The 25,136-nt window shown below is 49.9% G+C and overlaps 3 protein-coding genes across 4 annotated transcripts; all 3 read left to right on the forward strand.

Moving 5' to 3' along the window:
* Window positions 1-1,353: 1,353 nt before the first annotated feature.
* Acap1 (ArfGAP with coiled-coil, ankyrin repeat and PH domains 1) lies at window positions 1,354-15,632 on the forward strand. Of its 2 annotated transcripts, XM_021176474.2 has the most exons (22): window positions 1,354-1,524; window positions 2,130-2,187; window positions 5,743-5,862; window positions 6,036-6,089; window positions 6,201-6,259; window positions 6,511-6,694; window positions 6,830-6,874; window positions 6,981-7,076; window positions 7,184-7,258; window positions 7,348-7,457; window positions 9,308-9,359; window positions 9,449-9,549; window positions 10,893-11,016; window positions 11,105-11,316; window positions 11,856-11,925; window positions 12,041-12,135; window positions 12,230-12,399; window positions 12,961-13,133; window positions 14,094-14,203; window positions 14,296-14,406; window positions 14,748-14,797; window positions 15,061-15,632. In XM_021176474.2, exons 1-22 carry the CDS (start codon window positions 1,472-1,474, stop codon window positions 15,159-15,161), a joined length of 2,223 nt encoding a protein of 740 aa, XP_021032133.1. In that variant the 5' UTR covers window positions 1,354-1,471; the 3' UTR covers window positions 15,162-15,632. The 2 variants fall into 2 exon arrangements, with proteins under 2 accessions (XP_021032133.1, XP_085685997.1); XM_085829871.1 differs by having other exon boundaries at window positions 14,748-15,632.
* Window positions 15,633-16,316: 684 nt separating this feature from the next.
* On the forward strand, window positions 16,317-18,523 carry Kctd11 (potassium channel tetramerization domain containing 11). The gene has a single exon (XM_021177610.2). It carries the CDS (start codon window positions 16,581-16,583, stop codon window positions 17,277-17,279), a length of 699 nt encoding a protein of 232 aa, XP_021033269.1. The 5' UTR covers window positions 16,317-16,580; the 3' UTR covers window positions 17,280-18,523.
* A 218-nt stretch (window positions 18,524-18,741) lies between these two features.
* Tmem95 (transmembrane protein 95) lies at window positions 18,742-21,683 on the forward strand. The gene is made up of 7 exons (XM_021178101.3): window positions 18,742-18,939; window positions 19,232-19,288; window positions 19,447-19,527; window positions 19,625-19,645; window positions 19,786-19,866; window positions 19,953-20,040; window positions 20,113-21,683. Exons 1-7 carry the CDS (start codon window positions 18,768-18,770, stop codon window positions 20,141-20,143), a joined length of 531 nt encoding a protein of 176 aa, XP_021033760.1. The 5' UTR covers window positions 18,742-18,767; the 3' UTR covers window positions 20,144-21,683.
* The last annotated feature ends 3,453 nt before the right edge of the window (window positions 21,684-25,136 follow it).

Here is a 25,136-nt window from a genome sequence, read left to right on the forward strand (position 1 = left end):
CAAACTCGGGTTGTCAGACTGGATGTGTGAAAAACACTTTTACACAGTGGGCCACTTTGCTGGTCCCAAAACCTAGGGTCTTGAAAAGGCCAACCTTGCAGCAGAAGGTCCATGTCTGATAGAATCAGCATACTGTACATTTATTAACACCATCTTTGAGGCAGGGTGTACTGGCTGGTTTTGTGTGTCAACTTGACGCAAGCTGGACTTATCACACAGAAAGGAGCCTCCCTTGAGGAAATGCCTCCATGAGATCTGGAATATCCATGTAAGGTATTTTCTCAATTAGTGATCAAGGGGGTATGGCCATTGTGGGGCGGTGTCATCCTGGGCTGGTAGTCCTGGGTTCCATAAGAAACCAAGCTGAGGGGTTGGGGAGATGGCTCAGTGGTTAAAAGCATTGTCTGTTCTTCCAGAGGTCCTGAGTTCAAATCCCAGCAACCACATGGTGGCTCACAACCATGTGTAATGGCATCTGACACCTTCTGTTGTGTCTGAAGTCAGCTACTGTGTACTTATATATAATAAATAAATTTTAAAAAGAAAGAAAGAAGGAAACCAAGCTGAGCAAGCCAGGGGAAGCAAGCCAGTAAGTAACATCCCTCCATGGCCTCTGCATCAGCTCCTGCTTCCTGACCTGCTTGAGTTTTAGTCCTGACATCCTTTGGTGATGAACAGCAGTGTGGAAGTGTAAGCTGAACAAACCCTTTCCTCCCCAATTTGCTTTTGTGCAAGAATTGAAACCCTAAGACACAGGATTTCTCTGTGTAGCCCTGGCTGTCCTGGAACTCACTCTAGACCAGCTGGCCTCAAACTCAGAGATCTGCCCACTGAGTGCTGGGATGAAAGGTGTGTACTGCCCCTGGCTTTGTCTCCCAGATGAGGGAACTGAAGGGTCAGAGAACTTGTTCAGGGTCACACTGTTTTTTGTTTGTTTTTTGTAGACAGGGTCTCGCTGTGTAGCCCTGGCAGGCCTGTGACTTGCTATGTAGATCACTCTGGCCTTGATCTCACAGAGATCTGCCTGCCTCTGCTGTAATTAAAGGCATGTAGCACCATGCCCAACTAATCACACAAAGTCTTAAGTGACAGAGACAGCATTTGACTCTAGACCATCATTTCCCCCTCAAAAAATTTATTCACCAATGGAGAAAGCAGCAGAGAAAGACCAATGTCCCAGATGGAAGGTGACAGTAGGCAGTCTCTGAGGGAGGGACTGTGGTTTCTGTGATCTCAGCACCCCCCTCCGCCCAGGCCCCACCCCTACCCCTCCCAGAGCTGCCTAGAAGTGGCGGGGTTAGAGCTCCTCCTGGGTCACCCCGTTCCCTTTGGGGAAGGAATTCCAGACCCAGGCTCTTCTATCAAAGGATTCTTCTCCATCCCCTCTTGGGGGGTGGGGAGTGCATCTGCCTACATCCCCACCTACCTGACCTCCAGGGCCCCCCCGGGCTCCCAAAGCAAGTCATCTGAGATGACGGTCAAGCTAGATTTTGAAGAATGTCTCAAGGACTCACCTCGCTTCCGGTAAGTGTGTGCAGGTCCATGAGACTAAGGAGGGGAAGGAAGGTCCCATATATCCCAACACCCACCCACCCACCCCCAGCATTCCCCAGGCAGGACCAACCTTAGAGCCTAGGCCACAGGGACCAGAGGGAACTGGTGGGACCTAGTGCCTCTACAACTCAAGCCAGGCTCTCAAATCAGGCATTTGGGAGGCTGAGGCAGGGAGGTTGCTAAGTGTCCCAGGCTAACCTGGGCTACAGAGTTTAAAAAAAAAAAAAAAAACCTTTAATAACAAAACTTCCATGCTCTCCCAAGCTCACCTTACTCTGCCTTTCTGCCCCTTCTGGTCTTTATAATTGGCATTCCTCCTTCCTTCTCACGGCATCCCCTCCCCCAGCACCTGCCCCGGGGCGGTTAGCAACTTCCTGCCCTGGCCACATCCACCCTCCTACTCTTCCTGCTCTGGCCTGGGTTATTGAAGCTTAAAATGTGCACAGCAGCACAAGAGCAGAAACTGTCTGGACTCACTGCTTGGTCTGTGTGTACCCACCACCCCATGACGCCATCCCCGCCCCTGATGCTAAGCAGAGGCCCAGCGGACCTAAGTGCTGTCCATTCTTTCTCAGAGCCTCGATTGAACTGGTGGAAACTGAAGTGTCAGAATTGGAGACCCGCCTGGAAAAGGTGACCAAGTCATGGAGAAAAGATGCAGAATCAGATTAAAATAAAAGATTAGAATAAAATTAAAATGAAAGGTCAGGGAGATAGCAGGAGACTGGGAATACGTTAGAGTCATTGAAAGTTAACTGTGCCTGGCACACACACACACACAATTACATTTAAAATCTGGATGTTGCTGGACGTGGTGGCACAAGCCTTTAATCCCAGCACTTGTGAGGTAGAGGCAGGTGGATTTCTGAGTTGGAGGCCAGCCTGGTCTACAAGGTGAGTTCCAGGATAGCCAGGGCTACATAGAGAAACCCTGTCTCGACCCCACCCACTCACCCACCCCAAAATCTGGATGTACTGGCTCATGCCTTTAATCCTAACACTGGTGAAGCTGAAACAGGCAGATCTCTGTGAGTTCTAGGCCAGCTAGGGCTAAAAAAAAAAAGCTGGGAATGGGGCTGCGTACCCAGATCCCAGCACTTGGGAGGCAGAGGCAGGTGAATCTCTTATGAGTTCTAAGATAACTTGGTCTGTTTACATAGTAAGTTCTGGGACAGAAGAGAAACCCTGCCTGAAATAATACATATATGTGTGTGTGTGTATATATATATATATATATATATATATATATATATATAAATTATTAACATATTAATATATACTTTTTGAGGCAGGGTCACATGTAGTTCAGGCTAGCTTTGAATTTACCATGTAAGTTGAACCTGGTCTTGAATTCCCAATCCTCTGACCTCTATTTCCCCTCTGGAGATGGAATTCATCTTTGTGCATGTTAGACAGGCCGGGTTCCACCACCAGCTACATCCCCAGAGCAAACACTTCTTAAAACATTATTGATATTATTTCAGTATATATGTATGGCTGTTTTATCTGGGTAAATGTCTGTGAACCATGTCCACACCTAGTGGCTGCTACAGAGGCCAGCAGAGGGCATTGGATCCTCTGGAACTGGAGTTGCAGTTGTGAGCCACACTGTGGATGCTGGGAATTGAATCTGAGTCCTTTGCATGAGCAGCCAGTGCACGAAGTCACTGAGCCATCTCTCCAACTCCTCAAATGGTTCTAATTGAACTTTTTAAAAAAAGGTTTATTTTATGTATATGAGTACACTGTAGCTGTCTTCAGACACACCAGAAGAGGGCATCAGATCCCATTACAGATGGTTGTGAGCCACCATGTGGTTGCTGGGAATTGAACTCAGGACCCCTGAAAGAGCAGTCAGTGTTCTTAACCACTGAGCAATCTCTCCAGCCCTCTAATTGAACTTTTAAAATTCAGGTTAATCCTACACTTGTAGTAATTGCTTAGAGAGGCCATGTCCCTGCCAGCTTCCCTGAGTGATGATATTTAATACAGTTTTTCCTCATTATCACAACCAAAAATTAGCACTGGTGCAGTCTAGTTAACAATAAAGTCTACAGGAGAGATGGCTGGTCAACAAAGTGCACCCCTTGCCAGCATGAAACCTAAGTTTGATTACCCCCACTATGTAAAAATGACAAGGTATATGTATGGTATACATTTATAATCCTAGTATTGAAGTAGAGACAAGAGAATTAATTATTGGGGCTTTCTGACCACGCAGCCTAGCCTAATTGGTGTGTTCAAAGGCTAATGAGAAATCCTATGGTAGATACTGTTCTTTTTTTTTTTTTTTTTCAAGGTCATATTATCTACCCCTGGCTGGCCTGGAACTTGCTATGTAGACTAGGCTAGGCCTCAAACTCACAGAGACCTGCCTGCTTTTACCTCAGGAGTGCTGGTCTGTCAGTCTGTCTCTCATCTATATAATCGTGTGTGTGTGTGTGTGTGTGTGTGTGTGAGTACGTATGCTGTAATCATGGGAGGAGGTCAGTGGACAATTCAGACATCACTTCTCTCCCTCTACCCCAGGCTCCAGAATTGCACTTAGGTTGCCTGGCTTACCTGTCACATGTCTTTACCAGGTAAACTATCTCACTGGCCTGAAGTTGGCTTTTCTAAAAAACTAGAAGTCCAGTGTGGTGGCACACGACTTTAATCCCAGCACTCAGGAGGCAGAGGCAGGTGGATCTCTGAGTTTGAGGCCAGCCCGAGAGAGAGAGAGAGAGAGAGAGAGAGAGAGAGAGAGATATCTAGGACACCCAGGGCTATACAGAAAGACTCTGTCTTGAAAATAACGAAGTGTTTGAAATCTATTCAAGTTGTCTTGTACACTGACAGTTCCTCTCTATTGCTGACTTCAATTCTATTTTATAGATGTTGTAATTTTTATTTTTTGTTTTTTTCCAAGACAGGGTTTCTCTGTGTAGCCCTGGCTGTCCTGGAGCTCACTCTGTAGACCAGGCTGGCCTCAAACTCAGAAATTCACCTGCCTCTGCCTTCCAAATGCTGGGATTAAAGGCATGCACCACCACTGCCCGGCTTTTTTTTTTTTTTTTTTTTTTTTTTAAGACAGGGTCCTTCTATGTAGCCTTGGCTGGCCTAAAATTTGCTATGTTGACCAGGCTGGACTCAATCTCACAGAGATCCACTTGTCTCTGCCTTCTGAGTACTGAGATAAAAGGCTTGTGCCACCACCCCAGCTAGTTATTGGTTCATTTTTATGGAAGGTCTTTTGTCATGTTGGAGAAAAGGGTTTGTAGACATATGAGAACTAGGCAATCTGCTGATCCACACTGTGAGTTAGAGCCGTTTCGTCTCCTTATCTGGAGCTACTAAGACTTGATCTCAGTCAGTTGCCTGACCACAGCTGACCCACTGTCAACCCAAGCTACAGTTCTCAGACACCTCCACAAGCCTCCAGAAAAAATGTGCTGGGAAGACATGGAGCCCAGGCTCCTGGCACCCTGCCACCTCTTCACAAAGCCTCTCTTGTAGCCTCTCATCACCCTGAACCACTCGGAAAGGCTCCACCAACACTTGGTCTATTCAAGATATGGCGGCTCCTGGCCAAAGTCTGGCATGGCACCCTTAGGGTGAAGCAGCCACAGCCATGTATCGGGTTCTAGCTCAGACACCTTTCCCTTCCCAGATCAGTCAGTTATAGTTTGACCATTATAGGGGCCCTGAAAATGGACAACTGAGCACCCCAACATCTTTCTTGGCCCTGATGCTGAGGCCTAGAAAATGAGTTAACATTTGAAAGGGAGTGTTTAGAGAGTACAGAATGAGACACACTCCCCACCCCAACACACGACAAAAGACAAAGACTTGACCGCAGCCAGGCAGGGACTGGGTAACCAGACAGTGCAGGAGGATGGGGGTTCTAGGGAGAGCCATTATTTAAACAGGACACAGAAGGGCAGGCAGGATCGGACAGGGAAAGATATTTGGGGAGTAGAGATGACAGTGACTTTGGGAGCGAACTTGGAGGAATGGGCAGGAACTTTGACACAGGCACAGGAAAAGGAGGCGGGGGTAATGACCTTGCAGCTGTGAGTTTGACTTAGGGGTGGTGGCTGCAGTGGGCTGGGTGGGACAGCAGATGAGGTTAGGGAAGGACTATACGGCCTTGGGCAAGAAGGAACGTGGTGCAGAGGGAACATCACTTGGTGTGCTTCATTTCCCCAGCTGCTAAAGCTGGGTTCCTGCCTCCTGGAGAGCGGCCAGCATTACCTTGCTGCCGGTCGTGCCTTCGTTGTTGGCATCTGTGACCTGGCTCGCCTGGGTCCACCAGAGCCCATGATGGCGGTATGTGATACTTCTGAACCAGGGCTGTGGTTGCTAGGGGTAGAGGACTGGGATAGAGGGGACTGCGGTAGAGGAGGGGGCGACCATCCAGGCTAGGTCCATCTGGCGGGACCTACCTAGAGTTGGACAGACCTTGGCGTCTCTGTGGTTTTTTTTTTTTTTTTCGTACCCAGGAGTGTCTAGAAAAATTCACCGTGAGTCTGAACCACAAACTGGACAGCCATGCTGTGAGTGTGGGGGGTGGGGGTGGCTTCGGGTGAGGGAATGGATGGGGTAGGGGAATGGATGGGGTAGGGTTGATGGAGAACCTGACTGTCACTTGTCAACTTCTTCAACAGGAGCTTCTTGATGCTACTCAACATACACTGCAGCAGCAAATCCAGACTCTGGTCAAGGAGTGAGACGGGAGGGAAAGAGGGGCCTTATCCCCCAGAAACTAGCCCTCCACCTCTCTTCCCATAGGGCCTCCCCCACAGGAGGAGCTATGAGGGTGGGAAGTGGCCTGGCTTCTGTCTTCCCATCCGGGGATTGCCTGGCGTTTCCTCTCTACACAGGCTGACAGGAGATAGGTGGGCCTTATCCTGAGATTTTTCTTTCCTAGAGCAGAAGGGTAAATCTGTGGTTTGGTTTTGTCTCCCCTAACTCTAGAGGTCTCCGGGGCTTCCGAGAGGCTCGCAGGGATTTCTGGCGAGGGGCTGAGAACCTGGAGGCTGCTCTTACCCACAATGCAGAGGTCCCCAGGCGCCGTGTCCAAGAAGCAGAGGAGGCTGGAACTGCTTTGAGGACTGCTCGAGCTGGGTACCGGAGTCGGGCATTAGATTATGCCCTGCAGGTAGGTGCCTACCCCAACCCATCTTCCAGGATACCTGCATACCTTGAAGGTGTTCAGGAGAGGGGAGTCCCTAGAGTGTAATGGGGGGTGGTGCTGTGATTTCTAGACTGACCTGAGGTCTTTTGGGGCCTTCAGGTCAATGTGATCGAAGATAAGAGGAAGTTTGACATCATGGAATTCGTGAGTTTCAGGGGCAGCCAAGATGGAGAGGAACGGGCTGACAGTGGGAGGGAAGAGGGAAATAGAGGAGTGTCCTTCCTCAGTTCTGCCTCCCGCCCACCATCAGGTACTACGTTTGGTTGAGGCCCAGGCCACTTATTTCCAGCAGGGCCATGAAGAGCTAAACAGGCTGGCTCAGTATCGGAAGGAATTGGGTACCCAGGTAAGGACTCTAGAAAGTTGGTGCAGAGAGGTTAGGATACACTAAGATGACTCTTCTGGACTGGTTGGGACAAACTCAGACATCTGAGAGGACTCTCCTATGCCCAGTTGCACAACCTGGTCTTGAACTCAGCTCGACAGAAGAGAGACATGGAACAGAGGCATGTGTTACTGAAGCAGAAGGTAAGGGCTGGTATGGAGGTCAGAGGAAAACCAGCTATGGCTTTGGTCTCTGCCTGTCCCAGTTGTCTTCCATCCTCTCATGCTTCTAGGAGCTGGGTGGCGAGGAGCCAGAGCCAAGCCTAAAGGAGGGGCCTAGTGGCTTGGTAATGGAAGGACATCTTTTCAAACGTGCCAGCAATGCATTTAAGACCTGGAGCAGGTAAGAAGACAACTGTCTCAGCTAAACCCAACCAGTTGAATATTCTCGGATCAATTATGATTGTGTATTGTGTATGAAGTACATCAAGATACAACCCCTAGTCAGCAAAGACAGACAGATCAATAACTAACTGCATACTATGTTAGAAGGTAATAATAAAACATCTGGCACAATGGCACACTCCTTTAATCCCAGCTCAGGGGTGGCAGAAACAGGCAGATCTCTATGAGTTCAAGGCCAGCCTGATCTACAACATAGCAAGTTCCAGGACTGCCAGGGATACGTAGAGGAACCCTATCAGAATAATAATAATAATAATAATAATAAGATGGGCAGTGGTGGTGCATGCCTTTAATCCCAGCACTTGGGAGGCAGAGGCAGGTGGATTTCTGAGTTTGAGGCCAGCCTGGTCTACAAAGTGAGTTCCAGGACAGCCAGGGCTACACAGAGAAACCCTGTCTCAAAAAACAAAAAAAACAAACAAACAAAAAAAAAGAGTTCCAAACCTGCCTGTTCCTTGCCAGTGCTAGGCTTGCAGGCCTGATCCACCAAACCCAGCCCCTGATAGTTTATTTAGAATTGGGAACCCTACATTGTGGGTGTAGCTCAGCTGTAGATCCCTTGTTGTGGTGGTTATTGGTTGTTTTGTTTTGTTTTGTTTTGTGCGCCACCATGCCCGGCTAGGATTGGAATTCTGTCTGCAAACAAATAAGGAACAGAACTGTTACTTTATTTCTTGACACACTCTATGGGAAAATCTCTTGTATCTTGGCTGATGTAGCCAAGGATGACCTTGAACTCCTGATCTTTGGGCCTCCACCTCCCAAGAGCTGGGATTACAAGTGTTCACCATCATGCCGGGCTAAGAAAGTAACTTCTGAGTCAAGATATCTGAGTGAAGGATGCTGTAGGAAGAAGGACAAGTTAATGGGAAGAAAGGCCCCGAGTTCCCATAGTGTTTGCAAAATGAGCTGTGGGCCCAGACAGAGTGAGGGAGGAAGGAGGAGGAGCTAAAGGGGTTACGGAATCCTTCTAGAACTCTGCAGATGTCGGTAGGACTTTGACACTACTCTGAGGAAGATGGGGAAACGCTACAGGGCTTGAAACAGAACGCTACGCATCTTGACGTGACCGGTTCATCTTTCAGAACCAACCCCAGCCCATAGGGGACCTTGGTACAAATTAGAAAATGGAGCCCCTTCCCCAACATAGTTTCATTTGCCCAACACTGTAGCAATAAGCTTGGTGTAAACGCCAGCAGTCAGGAGACTAAGGGGAGTGAGAGGATTGCAGATTTGTGGTCAGCCTGGACTACAGAGCGAATTTTAGGCTTCCCTGGGTTACATGGCAAGATCCTATCTCAAACAAATACTTGTAGAAGTGATTCCAATAGCCTCAGGAGCCACCCAGAAACAGTGTCTATCACTGTTACCCATTTTTTATAACCTTTAAGGCTGTCTCCCCCTGCTAGCTCCTTCAACATTGGCCACGCTAGGCAAAAAGTTGCAATAATAAACTTAGAAGAAAGAAAACTGGGTGTGGTGGCATATCCTTGTGAGCCTCGCTTTTGAGGTAGGAAGATCGGGAGTTGAAGGCCAGCCTTACTGCCATCTGCTGGAAGATATGTCCAATCTCGGTTGTCCAAGGTGTGCAGAACAGCCCTTAGCTGTAAGGGTGTGCCCACTCTGCTTAAGTTCCCACCATTGTCTGGAATGTCCCATGGGACTGTCAGTCCACATCTCTCCTCAGCGAGCTACTTAGGGGGCAAAGAGCACAGTTTCCCTTTTGTCCACTCCTGAGCCTGTCCCCATGTTGGGCATGTATGTAACCACTCCTTCCGTCTCCTCCAGACGCTGGTTCACCATTCAGAACAACCAGCTGGTTTACCAGAAGAAATATAAGGTGGGTCGGTCCGGGGTGCCTGGGCTCTAGATAAACTCAGCCCTTGTTCACAATGACTGGCTCATGGACCCCTTATCACTCTCTGCCAGGACCCTGTAACCGTAGTGGTAGACGACCTTCGTCTCTGTACAGTGAAGCTCTGTCCAGACTCAGAAAGGCGTTTCTGTTTCGAAGTAGTGTCCACCAGCAAGTGAGTAGAGTCCCTGGGGCGATATTCTAAAATGTCTGAATGTTTACAAACCCAAAAGGCAGGGCCACCAAAATGAGTGTCCCTGAATAGGTCCAGGACTTAACCCTTTGGAGACTGGGTTGAAGCAGGGAGCCCAGACTGAGAGGACAAGGTGGTAGGAGATATTTCGGAGGACGCTGCCATTCACTAGAGGAGTACCAGTGCTCCGCTTACAGTAAATTCATTGTCAGTTGAAAAGATACTGGAAAACCTACTTTACACATAGCTTAGCCTAGCCTTAGCTTACCTGCTAGAAACCGTTAGCATACAGTTCCAAGGCTCTTCTACAAGAAAGTGTTATCGAACACACTACTGAAAACCCAAGAGGGTTGTATAAATACACCTTTGTGTGTTAATCTTGAAAAATATTGTCAAACTACCATAAGTTAGGGATCACCTGGATTTCAGTAGAGCAGATAACCAGGTTCAGAGCACACCTGTAACGCCAGCACTTGGGAGGAGAATCTTAAGTTTGAGGAACACGGCCTGTTTCTGTCTCAAGGAGAAAGAGGCTACTGAGAGGGCTCAGTACTTGTGCCAAGCTTGTCAACCTGAGTTCATCCCCAGGACACACATGGTGGAAAGAGATACTCAACTCTAGGACATACTGGGTGTGTGTTTGCACAGATACACAGACACACATATGAATATAATGTAGTCTCTCTCCACCCCAAGAAGGGGTTTCTCTGTGTAGCCCTGACTGTCTTGGAACTCATTCTGTAGACCAGGCTGGCCTCCAACTCAGAGATCCATCTGCCTCTGCTTCCCAAGTGGTAGGATCAAAGGTGTGCACCACCACCACTGGGTTAATGTTGTCTTTCTGAAAAGTTCAAGTCCCGAATGGCTTGCTAGCAAGTTTGAAGTCAGTCTGGACAGTTTATCAGATCCTATCTCTAACTAAAGTAAAAAATGGCTTGGATATAACTCCGAGGCAGCGTGCTTACCTAAGCATGCGCAAAGCCTTGGGCCCAATCTCATTAGAAATAGATCAATAGGGCTGGTGAGATGGCTCAGTGGGTAAGAGCACCCGACTGCTCTTCCGAAGGTCCAGAGTTCAAATCCCAGCAACCACATGGTGGCTCACAACCATCCGTAACGAGATCTGACTCCCTTTTCTGGAGTGTCTGAAGACAGCTACAGTGTACTTACATATAATAATAAATAAATCTTAAAAAAAAAAAAGAATAGATCAATAAGTAAACATCTTTCAAAAACTGTATATCCAGCTGGGCATCCGCAGGCTGTCAGCTTGCCCTCCCTGCCTCACAGCTCTCTGGTCTTATCACTCTCAATGCCACCTGCAGGTCCTGTTTCCTCCAGGCTGACTCTGAGCGTCTCCTGCAGCTATGGGTCAGTGCTGTCCAGAGCAGCATTGCCTCAGCCTTCAGCCAGGCTCACCTGGAGAACAGCCCTCGGGGGCCAGGCCAGGTACCTTCATATGGGCCACACTGCCCTGGGAGGTGGAGCTTTCCTCACCCTTAGGCCCCTTGCTCATCCTTTCTCCTGTCTCCCTCAGGTCTCAGGATACCATGCCCCAGGCTCTGCTGCAACTCTGGCTTGTGGTGGGGCAGCCAGAGGAAGGGAGTCTGGAGGAGTTGGGCAGGTGGCGGCCCAGGTACAAAGCGTGGATGGAAATGCGCAATGCTGCGATTGCAGGGAGCCAGCCCCAGAGTGGGCCAGCATCAACCTTGGCGTCACTCTCTGCATTCAGTGTTCCGGCATCCACAGGTCATTCCCTAAAACCTGTGGCACAAGCCCTGCTTCCAACTGCTGCGTGGCCCCTCTCATGCACCCTACCCTTGCTCTTCCTTCTCTGTCACCAGTCTCCAAGCTTGTAGCGCAAGTGCACATTTGAGTTGGGTGTGGACAGGCCTGGGGGCCTCCTAGATGAACTCATTGTCTTGATAGGAAGAAGCATGGGTTATGGTTGCTGAGGGTGGGACAGCCAACAAGAGCCCAAGAGGGGAAAGGGTTGTGAGATCCTAGAAAGTCCCTAAGGCTTCACCACCAGTCTGAAGTATATGGAGGGAAAAGAGGTGGCAGACAAAGCATGTTCCAGACCGAAGCATCATGAGCAAAGTGGGGAGGCTAGAGTGTTCAGCAGCAATGGTGAGCAGGCCAGAGTCAGATCGAGGCTAGAGGGCCTCTGCTGCTCTGCTTCCTGGCCCGGCTCCTCTGTGTCTGCACACAGGCCTGATCTTTTCAGTAGCAACAGCTTTCCTAGGCTACTGCCCACACAGGGCATGACTCTCCCTCTGGCCCTCCAGGAGCCTTGGTGTTCATTTCTCCAAAGTCCGCTCTCTGATCCTTGACTCCTGGGAACCAGAACTGGTGAAGGTAACTAGGGTTACTCCGGATATTGTGAAGACAGAGGACTGAGGAATCTTTGAGGGCTCTGATACTCACCCAGTTACTCTCCCTCTTTCTCTTGCCCTCTTCTGGGCCTTCGAAGCTTATGTGTGAGCTGGGGAATGTCATCATCAACCAGATCTACGAGGCCCGGGTGGAGGCCATGGCGGTGAAGAAGCCAGGGCCCAGCTGCTCCCGGTGAGGTTGGGGTGGAGGGACTCAGGGCTTCCCTGTCGTGGAGAGGAATGGCAAAGAGGCTGAGGGACCAAAGGCTGTCTCCTCTAACCTCCAGGCAGGAAAAGGAAGCCTGGATTCATGCCAAGTATGTGGAGAAAAAGTTCCTGACCAAGCTTCCTGAAATCCGTGGGCGAAGAGGTGGTAGGGGACCCCCAAGAGGACATCCTCCTGTGCCCCCAAAGCCTCCTATCAGGCCACACTCGGGCATTGTCAGATCCAAATCAGGTAGAGAGTCCAACTCATTGCTGTACACTCAGTACTGGCCAGGCCCTAGAGGGAGGCAGAATGTGAGGTCCAGGATGTCCCTTGGAGGAGGCTGGGAGGAGCAGAGTACAGAGTCAGGAGGTCACAGTGGGGTGTAGACGAAGGAAAAGTATGGGCTGGAGTATGGTCAGGAAGAGCCACAGAGAGGGGCATCTCCAGAGAGAGGTTGAACTTGGCATCTCCGAAGGTTTGAAAAGAAGGAAGGGTTATGAGCCTTGTCTGGGCGGGGGAAGGTAAGCACTGAGTCTGTCAGGGAGTCAGCTCACCTCTGGCATCCAGCCAGTCTGGGGAGATGAGCAATGCTATCTCTTCCACACCCAGGGCCCTGCACACACACAACACACATACCAACACGTATACACATCCACAGCGCTCCCGTTTCTCACCACAGCTCTGAGTCACAAGGGACTCCCCACAATTTGGACGTGACTTACCCCACTGCAGCACCTGGGGACTTTGCTGAAGATTTCCTTTCTAGACCCGGCACTGATACTCCTTAACAGAATTAAATCCACTTGACAGAGTCCCCGTCTGATGACATGGGAAGCCTGCACCCCGGAGCCCTGCTGTTTCAAGCTGCTGGACATCCCCCATCTCTTCCTACCATGGCTGATGCCCTGGCCCATGGAGCTGATGTCAACTGGGTCAATGTGGGCCAGGGGAATGCCACACCTCTGATCCGGGCCACAGCTGCTGTGAGGACCATGCTGGCCTTCCCAATTCTACCCTAGAACTCTCCCTGGGGTCTCCATCCCATAGGGCAAGATAAATAATATAGACTAGGTGTTTGAAGTGTGATTTGGAGGTGGTGAATTAGATTTTTCGTCTGCCACTTACATGAGATTTAAAACAAGTTGTCAATATCCCCGTGACTTAGTCTCCTCAATGTAAAATAAGGATAGCAGACCGGAGAGATGGCTCAGAAGTCAGGAGCTCATGCTGTGTTTGCTCAGGATCAGTTCCCAGCATCTACAAGGCAGCGCATAACTATAACTCCAGTGCCAGGAGATCCAGCGCCCTCTACTGGCCCCCTCATTCACTACATGTGACACACAGACATACATGTGGGTGAAACACCTATACACATAAAATAAAAATAAAACAATCTTTAATTAAAAAAAAGAGGGACAGGATGTCTCAACAGGGTGCAGGATATGCTTTGGGGAGGGACAGATTTTCTCTGTATAGCCCTGGCTGTCCTGGAACTCACTCTGTAGACCAAACTGGCCTTAAACACAGAGATTTGCTGGCCTCTGCCTCCTGAGTGGTGGGCTTTAGATTAAGACATGTGCTACCACTGCCTGGCTTTTTTTTTTTTTTTTTTTAAAAAACAAATGCTATCTTATTTAAGCTGGGCGTGGTGGCGCATTATTTAATTTTTTATGTGCATTGGTGTTTTGCTTGTGTGTATATATATGGGAGGGGGGTTCCCCTGGAACTGGAGTTACAGACAGTGTGGGTGCTAAGGATTGAATCTGACTCCTTTGGAAGAGTAGCTGGTGCTTTTAACCACTGAGACATCTCTCCAGTCCCGGGATAGATTTAATATATGAGCATCTAAAGATCGAGGGCCAAGCCTGACACCTCACTGAGCCCTGAAACATCCAAAAATCCACCTCTAAAAATGCCATCTCCTTCTTGATCTCTCTATGCAGAACTCTCTTCTGGCCTGCGAGTTTCTCCTCCAAAATGGGGCGAATGTGAACCAAGCAGACAGTGCCGGCCGGGGTCCTCTCCACCATGCCACCATTCTTGGCCACACAGGGTAGGGAGCCATGGAAATGGCACCATGGGGAGGAAGCTTTCTGGGAGTGAAATTGGGGGATGCCTGCTGCTGAATTTAGCTCTCTTCTCTAGGCTCGCTTGCCTGTTCCTGAAACGGGGTGCTGATCTGGGGGCTCGAGACACAGAAGGCAGGGACCCTCTGACTATCGCAATGGAAACCACTAATGCTGACATCGTAACCCTGTGAGAATGCTGAAGGGGCAGACTGATGCTTGGACAGTCCATCCATCGTTGGGGTGGGACTAACGTCAAAACTAGACTTGGAGGGTGAGGTCTGGGGTGTGTGTGTGTGGAGTGGGGTGTGGAGCAGGAGCATGGACCAGTTGGGTGAGATACTGAGAGTTCACCTGGGAGCCATTATTAGGATACCAACATTGCAAAAAAGTTCGTGAGTGTAAGCTTTTTTTTTTTAAGCACTAGTTATGGACAGACATTTTTAAGGAGTGACACAACTCAAGAATTGGACAGAGGATGGGGATTTGGCCAAGTTCCAGGTCTTTTACTCCTTAATCCCCACCCTTCAGGCTACGATTGGCAAAGATGCGGGAGGCTGAAGCGGCCCAGGGCCAGGCAGGTAAAGTAACCACGTATTTCACCCCGACCCCGACTCCCGGTCCATACCGAAATGATGGCCCTTGCATGCCTGACCCCTTAGTACCCAACTGCATTAATACCATTGTTTATTCAACAAACATGTTTTGGGCACAGCGAACGTGCCTGACCTGTGGAACAAAGGTACTGTACTTAGGATGCACCCACACTTTAAAGCGCTTACCCTGTACCCCTACTGTGTAGCCCGGATGTCCAGCCTCCCAGTCTTTCCTCTGTTTTCCTTAGGAGATGAGACGTATCTCGACATATTCCGAGACTTCTCCCTCATGGCGTCGGACGACCCAGAGAAACTGAGCCGTCGCAGTCAGGACCTCCATACTCTGTGATTCCAGGCTCCTCCCCACCCTGCCCCATTGAAGTCTCCATTAAAGTCTCTCAGCTTGGCTTCTTTCTTAGTTCATTTACTGTGCGCCACCTGGGGGCCCGGCAGGGTGTTTGGCACAGTGGCCACCCAGATGCGGGTAGCCCTGGTTACTCAAGAGGCTAGGGTTTCTTTAAAGGAGGAAGCTGACTAGCACCCGGTGGCTTGGCGGGAGGGGCTTTCGAGCCCAGGGGACCAGGGAAGCCACCGCGTGGGAACCTGGGCTCGCTGGGATGGCCCGAAGGCATCCCGGGAATGCGATGGCTCAGCATCCGCCCCCTCGGGAGTTCCCGACCGGGATCCAACCGGGAGACGTGGATTCTCTCAGACTAGAGGGATGGACTGGAGACTCCATCCTCGACCAAGTTGTACTAGTGAGGTCATGCACACCTGCAGGGAACGCGGGGCCGTCGCGGCCACTTCCGCAACGAAGCCTGTGAATCATCCCACCCCCGCTCCAGTCGGCCGGTCCAGCCTGTCCGCCCCATCTCTCGCACTGGCAAGGCCCGGCTCCCACCCATAGCAGAGCCCGGCCAGCCCACGGGGGCGTAGGGCGGGGCGCTAAGGGGCGGGACTGTCGCTTAAAGGGCCACTGACCGCTGCCCTTAGGCCACTTCCTGGGGGTGGAGAGGACCTCAGTGCCTGCTGCGACAACCCAGGAAGGCGGTAACGCCCGAGTCCTGAGACTCTGTTTGTTCCCAACAGAGTCCCGGGACACTCTCAGCTCTGACTGCAAGAGCATCGCCTCTCCCAAGCCATACAGAACTGCTGGCTACCGGCTCCTATCAGTTGCGCCTCCATCTTTTGGGACACACGCCCCTAACCCTGGCTGGGCCTCTGGACAGGTCCTCGGAACCCGACGTGGACTCTACAACTACAAAAGCTCAGAAACTCAAACTGATCCTTTCCGCGTCCGACCGGTGCTCACCACCGTCACCTGCTGGTTGAATTTCGGAAACCCACTGTCTGAAAAGTACAGGAGGGAATCGCTGACCACGCACAATCAGAATCGTCTGGACCAAAAGCTCCCTGATCCTGTCTGGCTGCCGTCTGTTCCTTTCATCGGTTCTTTCATCCTCTCGGGGATTTTTGTGTCCTGAAGCCCCCAACCACCACCAAAGTAGCTTGGGTGAGCTACAAACTTTACTGTCTTGTTCTCCAATCTCTGCCTCCAACTTAGCAAGTCTGAACGTTACCACCCAATTCTTTCCAAACCCCCAAATATCTGCTTTGTCCTTCTCCTTGCCTGTCTCTTATATTACCCAAAATTTCCCCCCCTCCTGTGTCCTCTTCACCCCCTTCCTTTGGGGGTCCCGTGACCCTAAATGTGGGGGGAACACTATATTCCACTACACTGGAGACCCTGACACGCTTCCCAGATTCTATGCTGGGGGCCATGTTTAGGGCTGACACCCTAATGCCAGCCAACCTTAACCCACAAGGAGATGGCCATTACTTCATCGACAGGGATGGCAAGGCGTTCCGGCACATCCTCAATTTTTTGCGTCTAGGCCGTCTGGACCTGCCCCGTGGGTACGGAGAAACTGCCCTTCTTAAGGCAGAGGCTGACTTCTACCAGATCCGGCCCCTCCTGGATGCCCTTCGGGAATTGGAAGCCTCTCGGGGTACACCTGCATCCACAGCCGCCCTACTCCATGCAGATGTAGATGTCAGCCCACGCCAGGTGCACTTCTCTGCTCGAAGGGGCCCCCACCACTATGAGCTGAGCTCTGTCCAGGTGGACACCTTCCGAGCCAACCTCTTCTGCACTGACCCAGAGTGTCTGGCTGCCATGCGCAACAGATTTGGTGTGGCCATTGGGGACAGGGCAGAAGGAGGTCCACATTTTCGGCTAGAGTGGGCCTCCCGCCCCCAGGAACTCCCTGAAGTAGAGTATCAAAGACTGGGGCTGCAGCCACTGTGGACTGGGGGGCCAGAAGATCGTCGGGAGGTAGCGAACACGCCTACATTCCTGGAGGAGGTGCTACGGGTGGCTCTGGAACATGGCTTCCGCCTGGACTCTGTCTTCCCAGACCCTGAAGACCTTCTGAACTCTAGATCCTTGCGCTTTGTACGCCACTGAGGATGCTACCATCCACTTGACTGTGCCGAGGAGGGGGAATGAGTCAGCCCAGGGGCTAGTGGCTCTTCTAAAACCTCTTTGTAGTACTGGTATGGTAGCTATGAAGGTCAGGGATCCCACCACACCTGGCCAGAGCCTAGAGCTGGGGTTCCCAGATCGAGCTGCCCCCTTCCACCCCACAAGACTCAGAATGGTCCAGAAGGTCCACACGGGGGCTTATCCTGGGAAAGCATTGTGGATCCTCTGGCCTGTTTTTGCTTGAGGATGGGTCCTCTGTATTCAGAAGTGTGGCAAAGTAAGATAGCACCTCTCTTTGCCCAGGCTAAACCTAGCAGAGCTCTGGCGGGTTGAGCACTAGGTGGGAGGATTTTGACTTATCAAATGTAACCTGTTCCCTAGACTGTGGTTTCCTTTACTGGAGCTGACACCTTATCCTACAGTAACCATTAAGAGGCCAGGACACTCTGGGAGATTTCTTTACTATGTCCCAAGCCACCTATTGTGGGACACTCCATCCTAGGATGACATAGGGAGCGAGGAGAACCTCCATGAACACGGGGGCTAGAGCTCCCTTCTGGAATTCCAAGTGGTTTGGAGGATCCCGTATGGAAGTGGGGCTGGACCATGGTGTCCAGAGGCCTCTTTCATGTGTGTGCGCCTGCCAGCCAATAGATCTGATGCTGCCTGGCTCCCTGCTGTCTTGGTTCCCATCAGTGTTGCTGACGCCTGTGTTTGTGTATTGGTCCTTCTGTGATCTTGGCATGTCCAGGCCTGTTTGGGGTTGCTTAGAAACTCTCCAGGCTCAGGTACCTCTGTGGTATGTGTAAAAGCAGATTCAGATTTAGTTTAATCATAGGGTGTGTGTATGTGTGTGTTTGCATGTGTGTTTATGCCTGCGCTGCCACGTAGGCAGGAGGGCCTTGTTTGGGTTTGAGTCACACTAGGCCCTTCCTATGAGAGGTAAAAGCCTCTGGGCTTAGCTGGGCCTCTGAGACCTCTGGGAGCTCTTGGTTGCTGAGACAACCATGAGCCTGTTGCTAGGAAATAGCTGGGTAAGGAAGGCCTAAGGCTGTCCTGGGCAGCCAGGAGCTAGAGTTGGGAGAGTCGGGGAGGGTGTGGGAAGGATAGCATTTCTGGGTTCCTGGGTGGATGGGGATACACACATAAATGTGGTCATCATTGGGTGGAGTCATTTATCTATCACTGTGACTTACAAGGAGAAAAATAAATTGCTTTCAGAACCATGATGTGTAAAGGCCACTATCCCCTTGCAACAGAAACCCTGATTTATCCGTCCTAGAGATACGTTTTAGCTTCCAGTTCTTGGGGGCCCAGGGGTGGCTCTACCGGAGCCAAGGAGTAAGACAATGGCATTGTTCTGGATCAGTCTAGAACCTCCAACATGAAGGGTCAGAATCCGGATCTCAGAGAATTCTAACTCTTCCCTGGTCTGAGGGGTCCAACTCCTCCCATACCCCAGCAGGCTTCATGTGGGTGCTGGCTCTGGGTGGGGCTTTCTTGGCCGTGGCCAAGGCTTGTATCTTCTGTCGTCTCCAAGATCATGCCTTGGCAAACCGCCTGGCTCAGCTCAATAACCAGACGAAGCCGAAGTGGAAATGGAAGGAATGGGCTTCCCCAGATTTCTCAGCCTTTGCCTTAGGTAATATCAGATATGCAAGGTCAGCTCAGCAATAGTCACACCTATATCCTAAGGGGGCTGGCACCCGAGTTCCTAGCTGTGCATCTCAGCCATTGCTTCAGTCCATAGCCCTTTCTGGACACACTAGCCTCTCTCTCTCTCTCTCTCTCTCTCTCTCTCTCTCTCTCTCTCTCTCTGTCTGGAAGAACTCTGTGCCCTAGGAAATAGGAAAAAACAAAACAAAACAAAGACAACACAACCCCCCCCAAAAACTCTAGAGCCTACTCTAGCTCCTTCTTGTCCATCTCCACAGATGAGGTTTCAATGAAGCAAGTCACAGAGAAAACTCACCGAGTCCTGAGAGTCATAGGTGAGGTCTGGAGAAAATGGACACCTTGGGACTTAGGAAGACCCATGACGAGACGGGATATGGGGGGGGGGGGTGAAGAGAGGGACCGATCTGGGAGGGGGCCTGGAAGGCAGCTCCGATGAGGTCTAGGGCAATATAGCTGTGCTGTGCCTCTCCAGAGAAAAAAGGATCCGTCTCTTTGATTCCATTATACTGGCAATGGCTTCAGAAGACCAGGATCCCCCAGTACACCAGGGAAGGTATTGATGGGGAGGGTACCAAGGAGACGCCTAGGATTTGTAGCCCCGTGGGGCATGACTGAACAAGTCAGCCACCGCTCCTTGCCTTTCATTGCAGCTCTCTGTGCTCCCGTCTGCCGTGAGTAAAAGAAAAGGCCGTGGAGCCCCCCTGGGGAGCGAAGAGAGTAGGGCAACGGCCTGAGGAGCTTGGGCGGCTGGGAGGAAGGGGTTGGAGGCGGTGGCTTCGCTTGCCAGCGCTGCTCCTATTGTCTCCTGCAGGGGGCAGCACCATCCTGTACAACTGCTCCACCTGCGAGGGCAAGGAGGAGTCTTGTTGGCCCCAAAAGCGCTGCTACCCAGGTTCTTTAATCCTCACCCTCCTAAGGCCCCCTAGGTTCCCTGGTGTGATCCACAGGATCATCCACGGTCTCCTGGGTTCCTTGCAGACAGTCACGATCTGTGGGACGCTAGGATTCTGCTCCTATGCATCTTCGGAATTGTCCTGCTTTCGGGTGTTGTGAGCCTCCAAGTGGAGTGAGTTGTGGGGATCTTCCCAACCCCCTTCCCTGATTTTCTTCAGGCCTCCCATCCTCTGTCTCCTTTCAGGTACCTGAAGCTGCAAGCAAAAGACTTGTGAAGAGGAGGACAGCTTTTCCAGCCCCAGCTCTAAGAAATCTGTGTCCACAATTTCCACATCCCTTAGGGTGGGAACCAGACACTTTGTAGACCCAGCCCCAAAGCCTCAATCTTTCAGACCCTAAACCTCAGACTTCTGCTATCAATATTCCTGTCAGATGGCCTCCAGGAACCCAAGCACCCACAGCTGGAAAGTCCCTCCCTTTCTGTGTTCCACCAATCAAACAGAGCAGCAGATGATGCCAGGAAATTATCTACAGAAGGAAAGAATCCCTTACCACCACCACTCCCACATCCCCTCTGTCCATTCCCGGAAAGCGGGGGACTGTTGGCCTGTAGATGTTGCTCTAGGCCCTCCAATGACTGATCCGAAATCCGGGAATGAGGGTTCTGGAAAACTCTCTCCCTCTGGGGTGAGACCACATCAGTCAACCCGCTGGCATACAGTCCCTCCATTGTATTAATATTGTGCAGCCTGGACCTTCCCCTCCTTCTGGGCCTGTGTAAATCTGCTGTGTGATGCCTTCCATCCCCGTCTGGCTCCATCTGCAACTTGGGCAGGCAGATGGGATGGGAATTCTTAGGAATTCTAGTTAGAGGTGCCCCCCGCCCCCAATAGATATTTAGCAATGTCTGGAGTCAGTTTTGTTTTAATTGGAGGAATGTGTGGCTGGCGCTAGTGGGTGGAGACCAAGGCCACAGCGTGCTAGACATCCTGGGACACACAGGAAAATCCTGTCCTAATGTCAACAATTTATGGTGGAGGAATTCTGGTGGTACCAGTCTTCTTTGTATCAGGGGCTTGGGGTTTGGATGACAGGAGATAGAAAATGAAGACATAAGTTCTCATGGGCGCACTGGGAACTTTTCATATGGGATCCCAGTCTCTACCTACTTTTCAAACTGGGTGTCTGGAGGGCACATTTGGAGTGGCCTGGACAGCCTCTAAACAGCTCCTTGCTTGTTTTCCTCCCCCTGGGTGAGTAAAATCGTCCCATGTGAAGCCTTGGTTAGTATGATCCACAGCCCGGTTAGAACCACTGGGGTCAACATGCCTTTCCTCTTTAACTTTTGAGACAGGGTTTCTTTGTGAGTCAGGGTTTCTCTGTGTAACAGTCTTGGCTGCCCTGGAACTCACTTCTGGCCTCAAACTCACAGAGATCTGCCTGCCTCTGCCTCTAGAGGTGCTGGGATTAAAATTGGGTGCCAGCTCCAAATTTTGTTTTTAAATGTTGTTTAGTGTGTGTGTAAGCTAATGTAGACCACAGCATATGTGTGGAGATCAGAGAACAATGTGCAGAAATCAAGTCTCTCCTACCTCCACAAGGGTCCTAAGACTGAACTCATATCCTCAGGCTTGGTGGCTGTGATGGTTTGTATATTCTTGGGCCAGGGAGTGGCACCATTTGGAGGTGTGGCCTTGTTGGAATAGGTGTGACCTGGTTGGAGTAGGTGTGTCACTGTGGGTGTGGGCTTAAGACTCTCACCCCACTTGCCTGGAAGTCAGTCTTCCACTAGCAGCCTTTGGATGAAGACGTAGAACTCTCAGCTCTGCCTGCGCCATGGCAGCCTGGATGCTGCCATGCACCCACCTTGATGATAATGGACTGAACCTCTGAACCTGTAAGCTAGCCCCAATTAAATGTTGTTTTTTATAAGACTTGCCTTGGTCATGGTGTCTGTTCACAGCAGCAAAACTCTAACTAATACAGTGGCAAAGGTCCTTAACTGGCTGAGCCATCCCTACAGCCCACTGTTCTTGTTTTTGAGACAGGTTCTTGTCAGCTTAGCCTGGCCTTCAGCTTGCTATAAGGTCAGAGATGTCCTTGAGCCTCTGACTTTCCTGTTTCTGCCTCCCAAGAGCTGGGACTGTGGGCATGCGCCCCCCATCCCCCCAATCTGGCCCTCACATTCTAGACAATCCTTTTATTCTATACACGAAGATACGAGAGCCAGAGGTCACACGAGAGCGCAAACGTGTCCAAGATCATAGGGAAACCTATCCTTCATTTGGCAACAGTGAATGCCCACCAGTTAACAGCATCACCTCTGAAAAAGGAATAAGTAACCCCTGGATGTCCTGATCTCAGAGGTGGCACTGCTCTGTCCCCCTCGATGTCCTGATCTCAGAGGTGGCGCTGCTCTGACCTGGATGGAAGCTGCCCCATCTGCTCCTTTGCTCAGCCTCACTTTCCAGGATCAACACTTTACAGTTGTTCCTGATTTCCTGCTCCAGTGTTCATAGGTCAACAATACTACCCATCATTAAAGGACTGCCTACCCCTTCTCCTGTGGTGACCTCCAGTCCACCACGAACCTTTTAGAGTGGACGTTAGGCTCCCAGGTGCTCCACCTGGCTGCAAATGCTCCTCTTGAACCCGAGTCAGTCTCAATGGTTACATGGATCCTCCTGAGGCTGCACATCTCTCACTGCATTTGATGAGCTTAGTTTTTGGAGTTAAGCTGCCTGACTTCAAACCCTTGGTCTGCTCTGACTGGACCTTGGGAACTTTTAACCTCTCTATTTTCCATGTCTTTGTATTTTGCTTTTGACCCAGTCTTGTTGTATAGCTGGGATAAGAGGCAGGTGCCACCAGCCTCAGCAGTCCCAAGTGTTTTATATGAATTTGTTATGACTGAAATATTCCTTTAAGGTAAGTATTATTGTATTCCATTAAAATATATGATATTATGGACTAGAGACGGCTCAGAGGTGAAGCGTGACCCAGGTTCTGTTCCCAGCATCCACATGGCACAACAGCTGTCCCAAAACTCCAATTTTGAGGGTCCAGTACTTTCTTCTGGCCTCTGTGGGCACCAGGTATGCATGTAGTACATTTGGACAAGACATTTATACACATAAAATGAAAACAATCTTAAAAAAATAAAACAATTATAATATGTACTTTTATTATATGTTAAGAAAAAATTACCGCCGGGCGTGGTGGCGCACGCCTTTAATACCAGCACTCGGGAGGCAGAGGCAGGTGGATTTCTGAGTTCGAGGCCAGCCTGGGCTACAGAGTGAGTTCCAGGACAGCCACGACTACACAGAGAAACCCTGTCTCGAAAAACCAAAAAAAAAAAAGAAAAAAAAAAAAAAAGAAAAAATTACCTAGTAAGCTGTGGCATGCCTAACTTGTCTTGACTTCAAAAATGTTAAAATGGCCGGGCGTGGTGGTGACGCCTTTAATCCCAGCGCTTGGGAGGCAGAGGCAGGCGGATTTCTGAGTTTGAGGCCAGCCTGGTCTACAAAGTGAGTGCCAGGACAGCCAGGGCTACACAAAGAAACCCTGTCTCGAAAAGCCAAAAAAAAAAAAAAAAAAAAAAAAAAGTTAAAATGTCAAAGTGAGCTCCAGGACAGCCAGGGCTATACAGAGAAACCCTGTCTTGAAAAACCAAAAAAAAAAAAAAAAAAAGAAAAAAAAAACCCAAAAAACCAAAAAGCAAACAAACAAAAAGAACTTTAAAAAAATTACCTGCTTTTTGTTGTTCTTGATGTTTTTGATTTTTTTTTTTAAGATTTATTTATTTTATGTAAATACACTATCATCATCTTCAGACATACCAGAATAAGGCACTGGATCCGATTATAGATGGTTGTAAACCACCATGTGGTTTCTGGGAATTGAACTCAGGTCCTCTGGAATTCTATATAAGAGCAATCAGTGCTCTTAACTGCTGAGCCATCTCTCCAGCCCAATGTTTTTGTTTTTTGAGATGGGTTTTCTGTGTAGCACTGGCTGTTCTGGAACTCACTCTGTTGATCTGGCTGGCCTCAGAACTCAGAGCTCCACTCATCTCTGCCTCCTCAGTGCTGAGAGTAAAGGCGAGCACCACCACTGCCCAGAAAATTATCTGCTTTTACACAATAAGAAGGTAGCTGTGTATGGTGGCTCATGATAAAACCCAATACTCGGGACTCGGAGGCTGCAGAATCAGTCAAGGTCATTCTTGGTTGCACGTAAAGCTCAAGGCCAACCCGGACTCCAAGAGACCCTGTTTTCAAAAGCAAAACAAAGCAGGGTCTAGAGAGATGGCTCAACAGCTAACACTTGCTGCTCTCACAGGACCTGAGCTTGGTTCCTAGCACTCATCTGTAACCACAGTGTCAGGGGATCCATATCTCCTCTGGCATCTGCAAGATTCCCGTATGCGTACAGTACACATGTGCACACACATATATAAAGTAAAACAAACAATGTAAAAGGCAAAAAATTAAACATGAGAAGGAGCCTGGCAGTGGTGGCACACCCCTTTAATCCCAGCACTCAGGAGGCAGAGGCAGGTGGGTCTTTGAGTTCCAGGCCATCTTGGACTACAGAGCAAGTTCCAGGACAGCCAGATCTACACAGTGAAACCCTATCTTGGAGAAAAAAAGTTGAGAAGGCTGAAGATGAGGGTGTGGTTTACTGTTAGAACACTTGCTTATCATATCTGAGAGTCCTTTGTTTCATCCCTATCATAATTAATCAATCAGTTGTAAGAAGGCTGGTGATGTAAGTGGCAGTACACTGCCTGCAAGGCACTGGCGAGGTAGAGCTAAGAGGATCAGAAGACCAGTGTCATCTCTAGGTACATAGCAAGACCAAGGCCAGCCCAGCACACAAAATCCTGTCTCAAAAAAAATAATTTTTGAGGGATGTTCCCTATCTTTTCCCTGCCTACAGAATATAGACTGTCGCTTGTTTACCCTGGCTTTCAAGGCTCTCTATCAGCATCCCTCATGACTTTTCTGCTACTTAGGCCAGAGCTTTCTAAACAGACCTAATTGGAATTTCCAGGTTGGTCCATGAGCATCTCAGACTTCATGTGACCAAATAAACCTTCCTTTACTGAGATTCCCAGTGATTTCTTGCAATCTCTCTCATGATCCATGGCAAAGCCCACACACCCTTGTCTTCTCTCTTTGTTTTTTGGTTTTGTTTTTGTTTTTTGAGACAGGGAACTCATTTTGTAGACCAGGCTAGCCTCGAACTCAGAAATCCGCCTGC

This window comes from Mus caroli, unplaced genomic scaffold, assembly GCF_978045245.1.
Source record: "Mus caroli unplaced genomic scaffold, Mus_caroli_1 scaffold_13, whole genome shotgun sequence".
In the NCBI taxonomy this organism is placed as follows: Eukaryota; Metazoa; Chordata; class Mammalia; order Rodentia; family Muridae; genus Mus; species Mus caroli.

What these genes read in the sequence shown, in the direction of transcription:
- Acap1 (XM_085829871.1), top strand. Translation starts at nt 1,472, where the DNA reads ATGACGGTCAAGCTAGATTTTGAAGAATGTCTCAAGGACTCACCTCGC. An exon ending in ATCCAGACTCTGGTCAAGGA is followed by an intron (nt 6,260 to 6,510) that starts GTGAGACGGGAG and finishes CCCTAACTCTAG; the next exon opens with AGGTCTCCGGGGCTTCCGAG. An exon ending in TTTACCAGAAGAAATATAAG is followed by an intron (nt 9,360 to 9,448) that starts GTGGGTCGGTCC and finishes ACTCTCTGCCAG; the next exon opens with GACCCTGTAACCGTAGTGGT.
- Kctd11 (XM_021177610.2), top strand. Translation starts at nt 16,581, where the DNA reads ATGCTGGGGGCCATGTTTAGGGCTGACACCCTAATGCCAGCCAACCTT.
- Tmem95 (XM_021178101.3), top strand. Translation starts at nt 18,768, where the DNA reads ATGTGGGTGCTGGCTCTGGGTGGGGCTTTCTTGGCCGTGGCCAAGGCT. An exon ending in CCGAGTCCTGAGAGTCATAG is followed by an intron (nt 19,289 to 19,446) that starts GTGAGGTCTGGA and finishes GTGCCTCTCCAG; the next exon opens with AGAAAAAAGGATCCGTCTCT. An exon ending in GTTGTGAGCCTCCAAGTGGA is followed by an intron (nt 20,041 to 20,112) that starts GTGAGTTGTGGG and finishes GTCTCCTTTCAG; the next exon opens with GTACCTGAAGCTGCAAGCAA.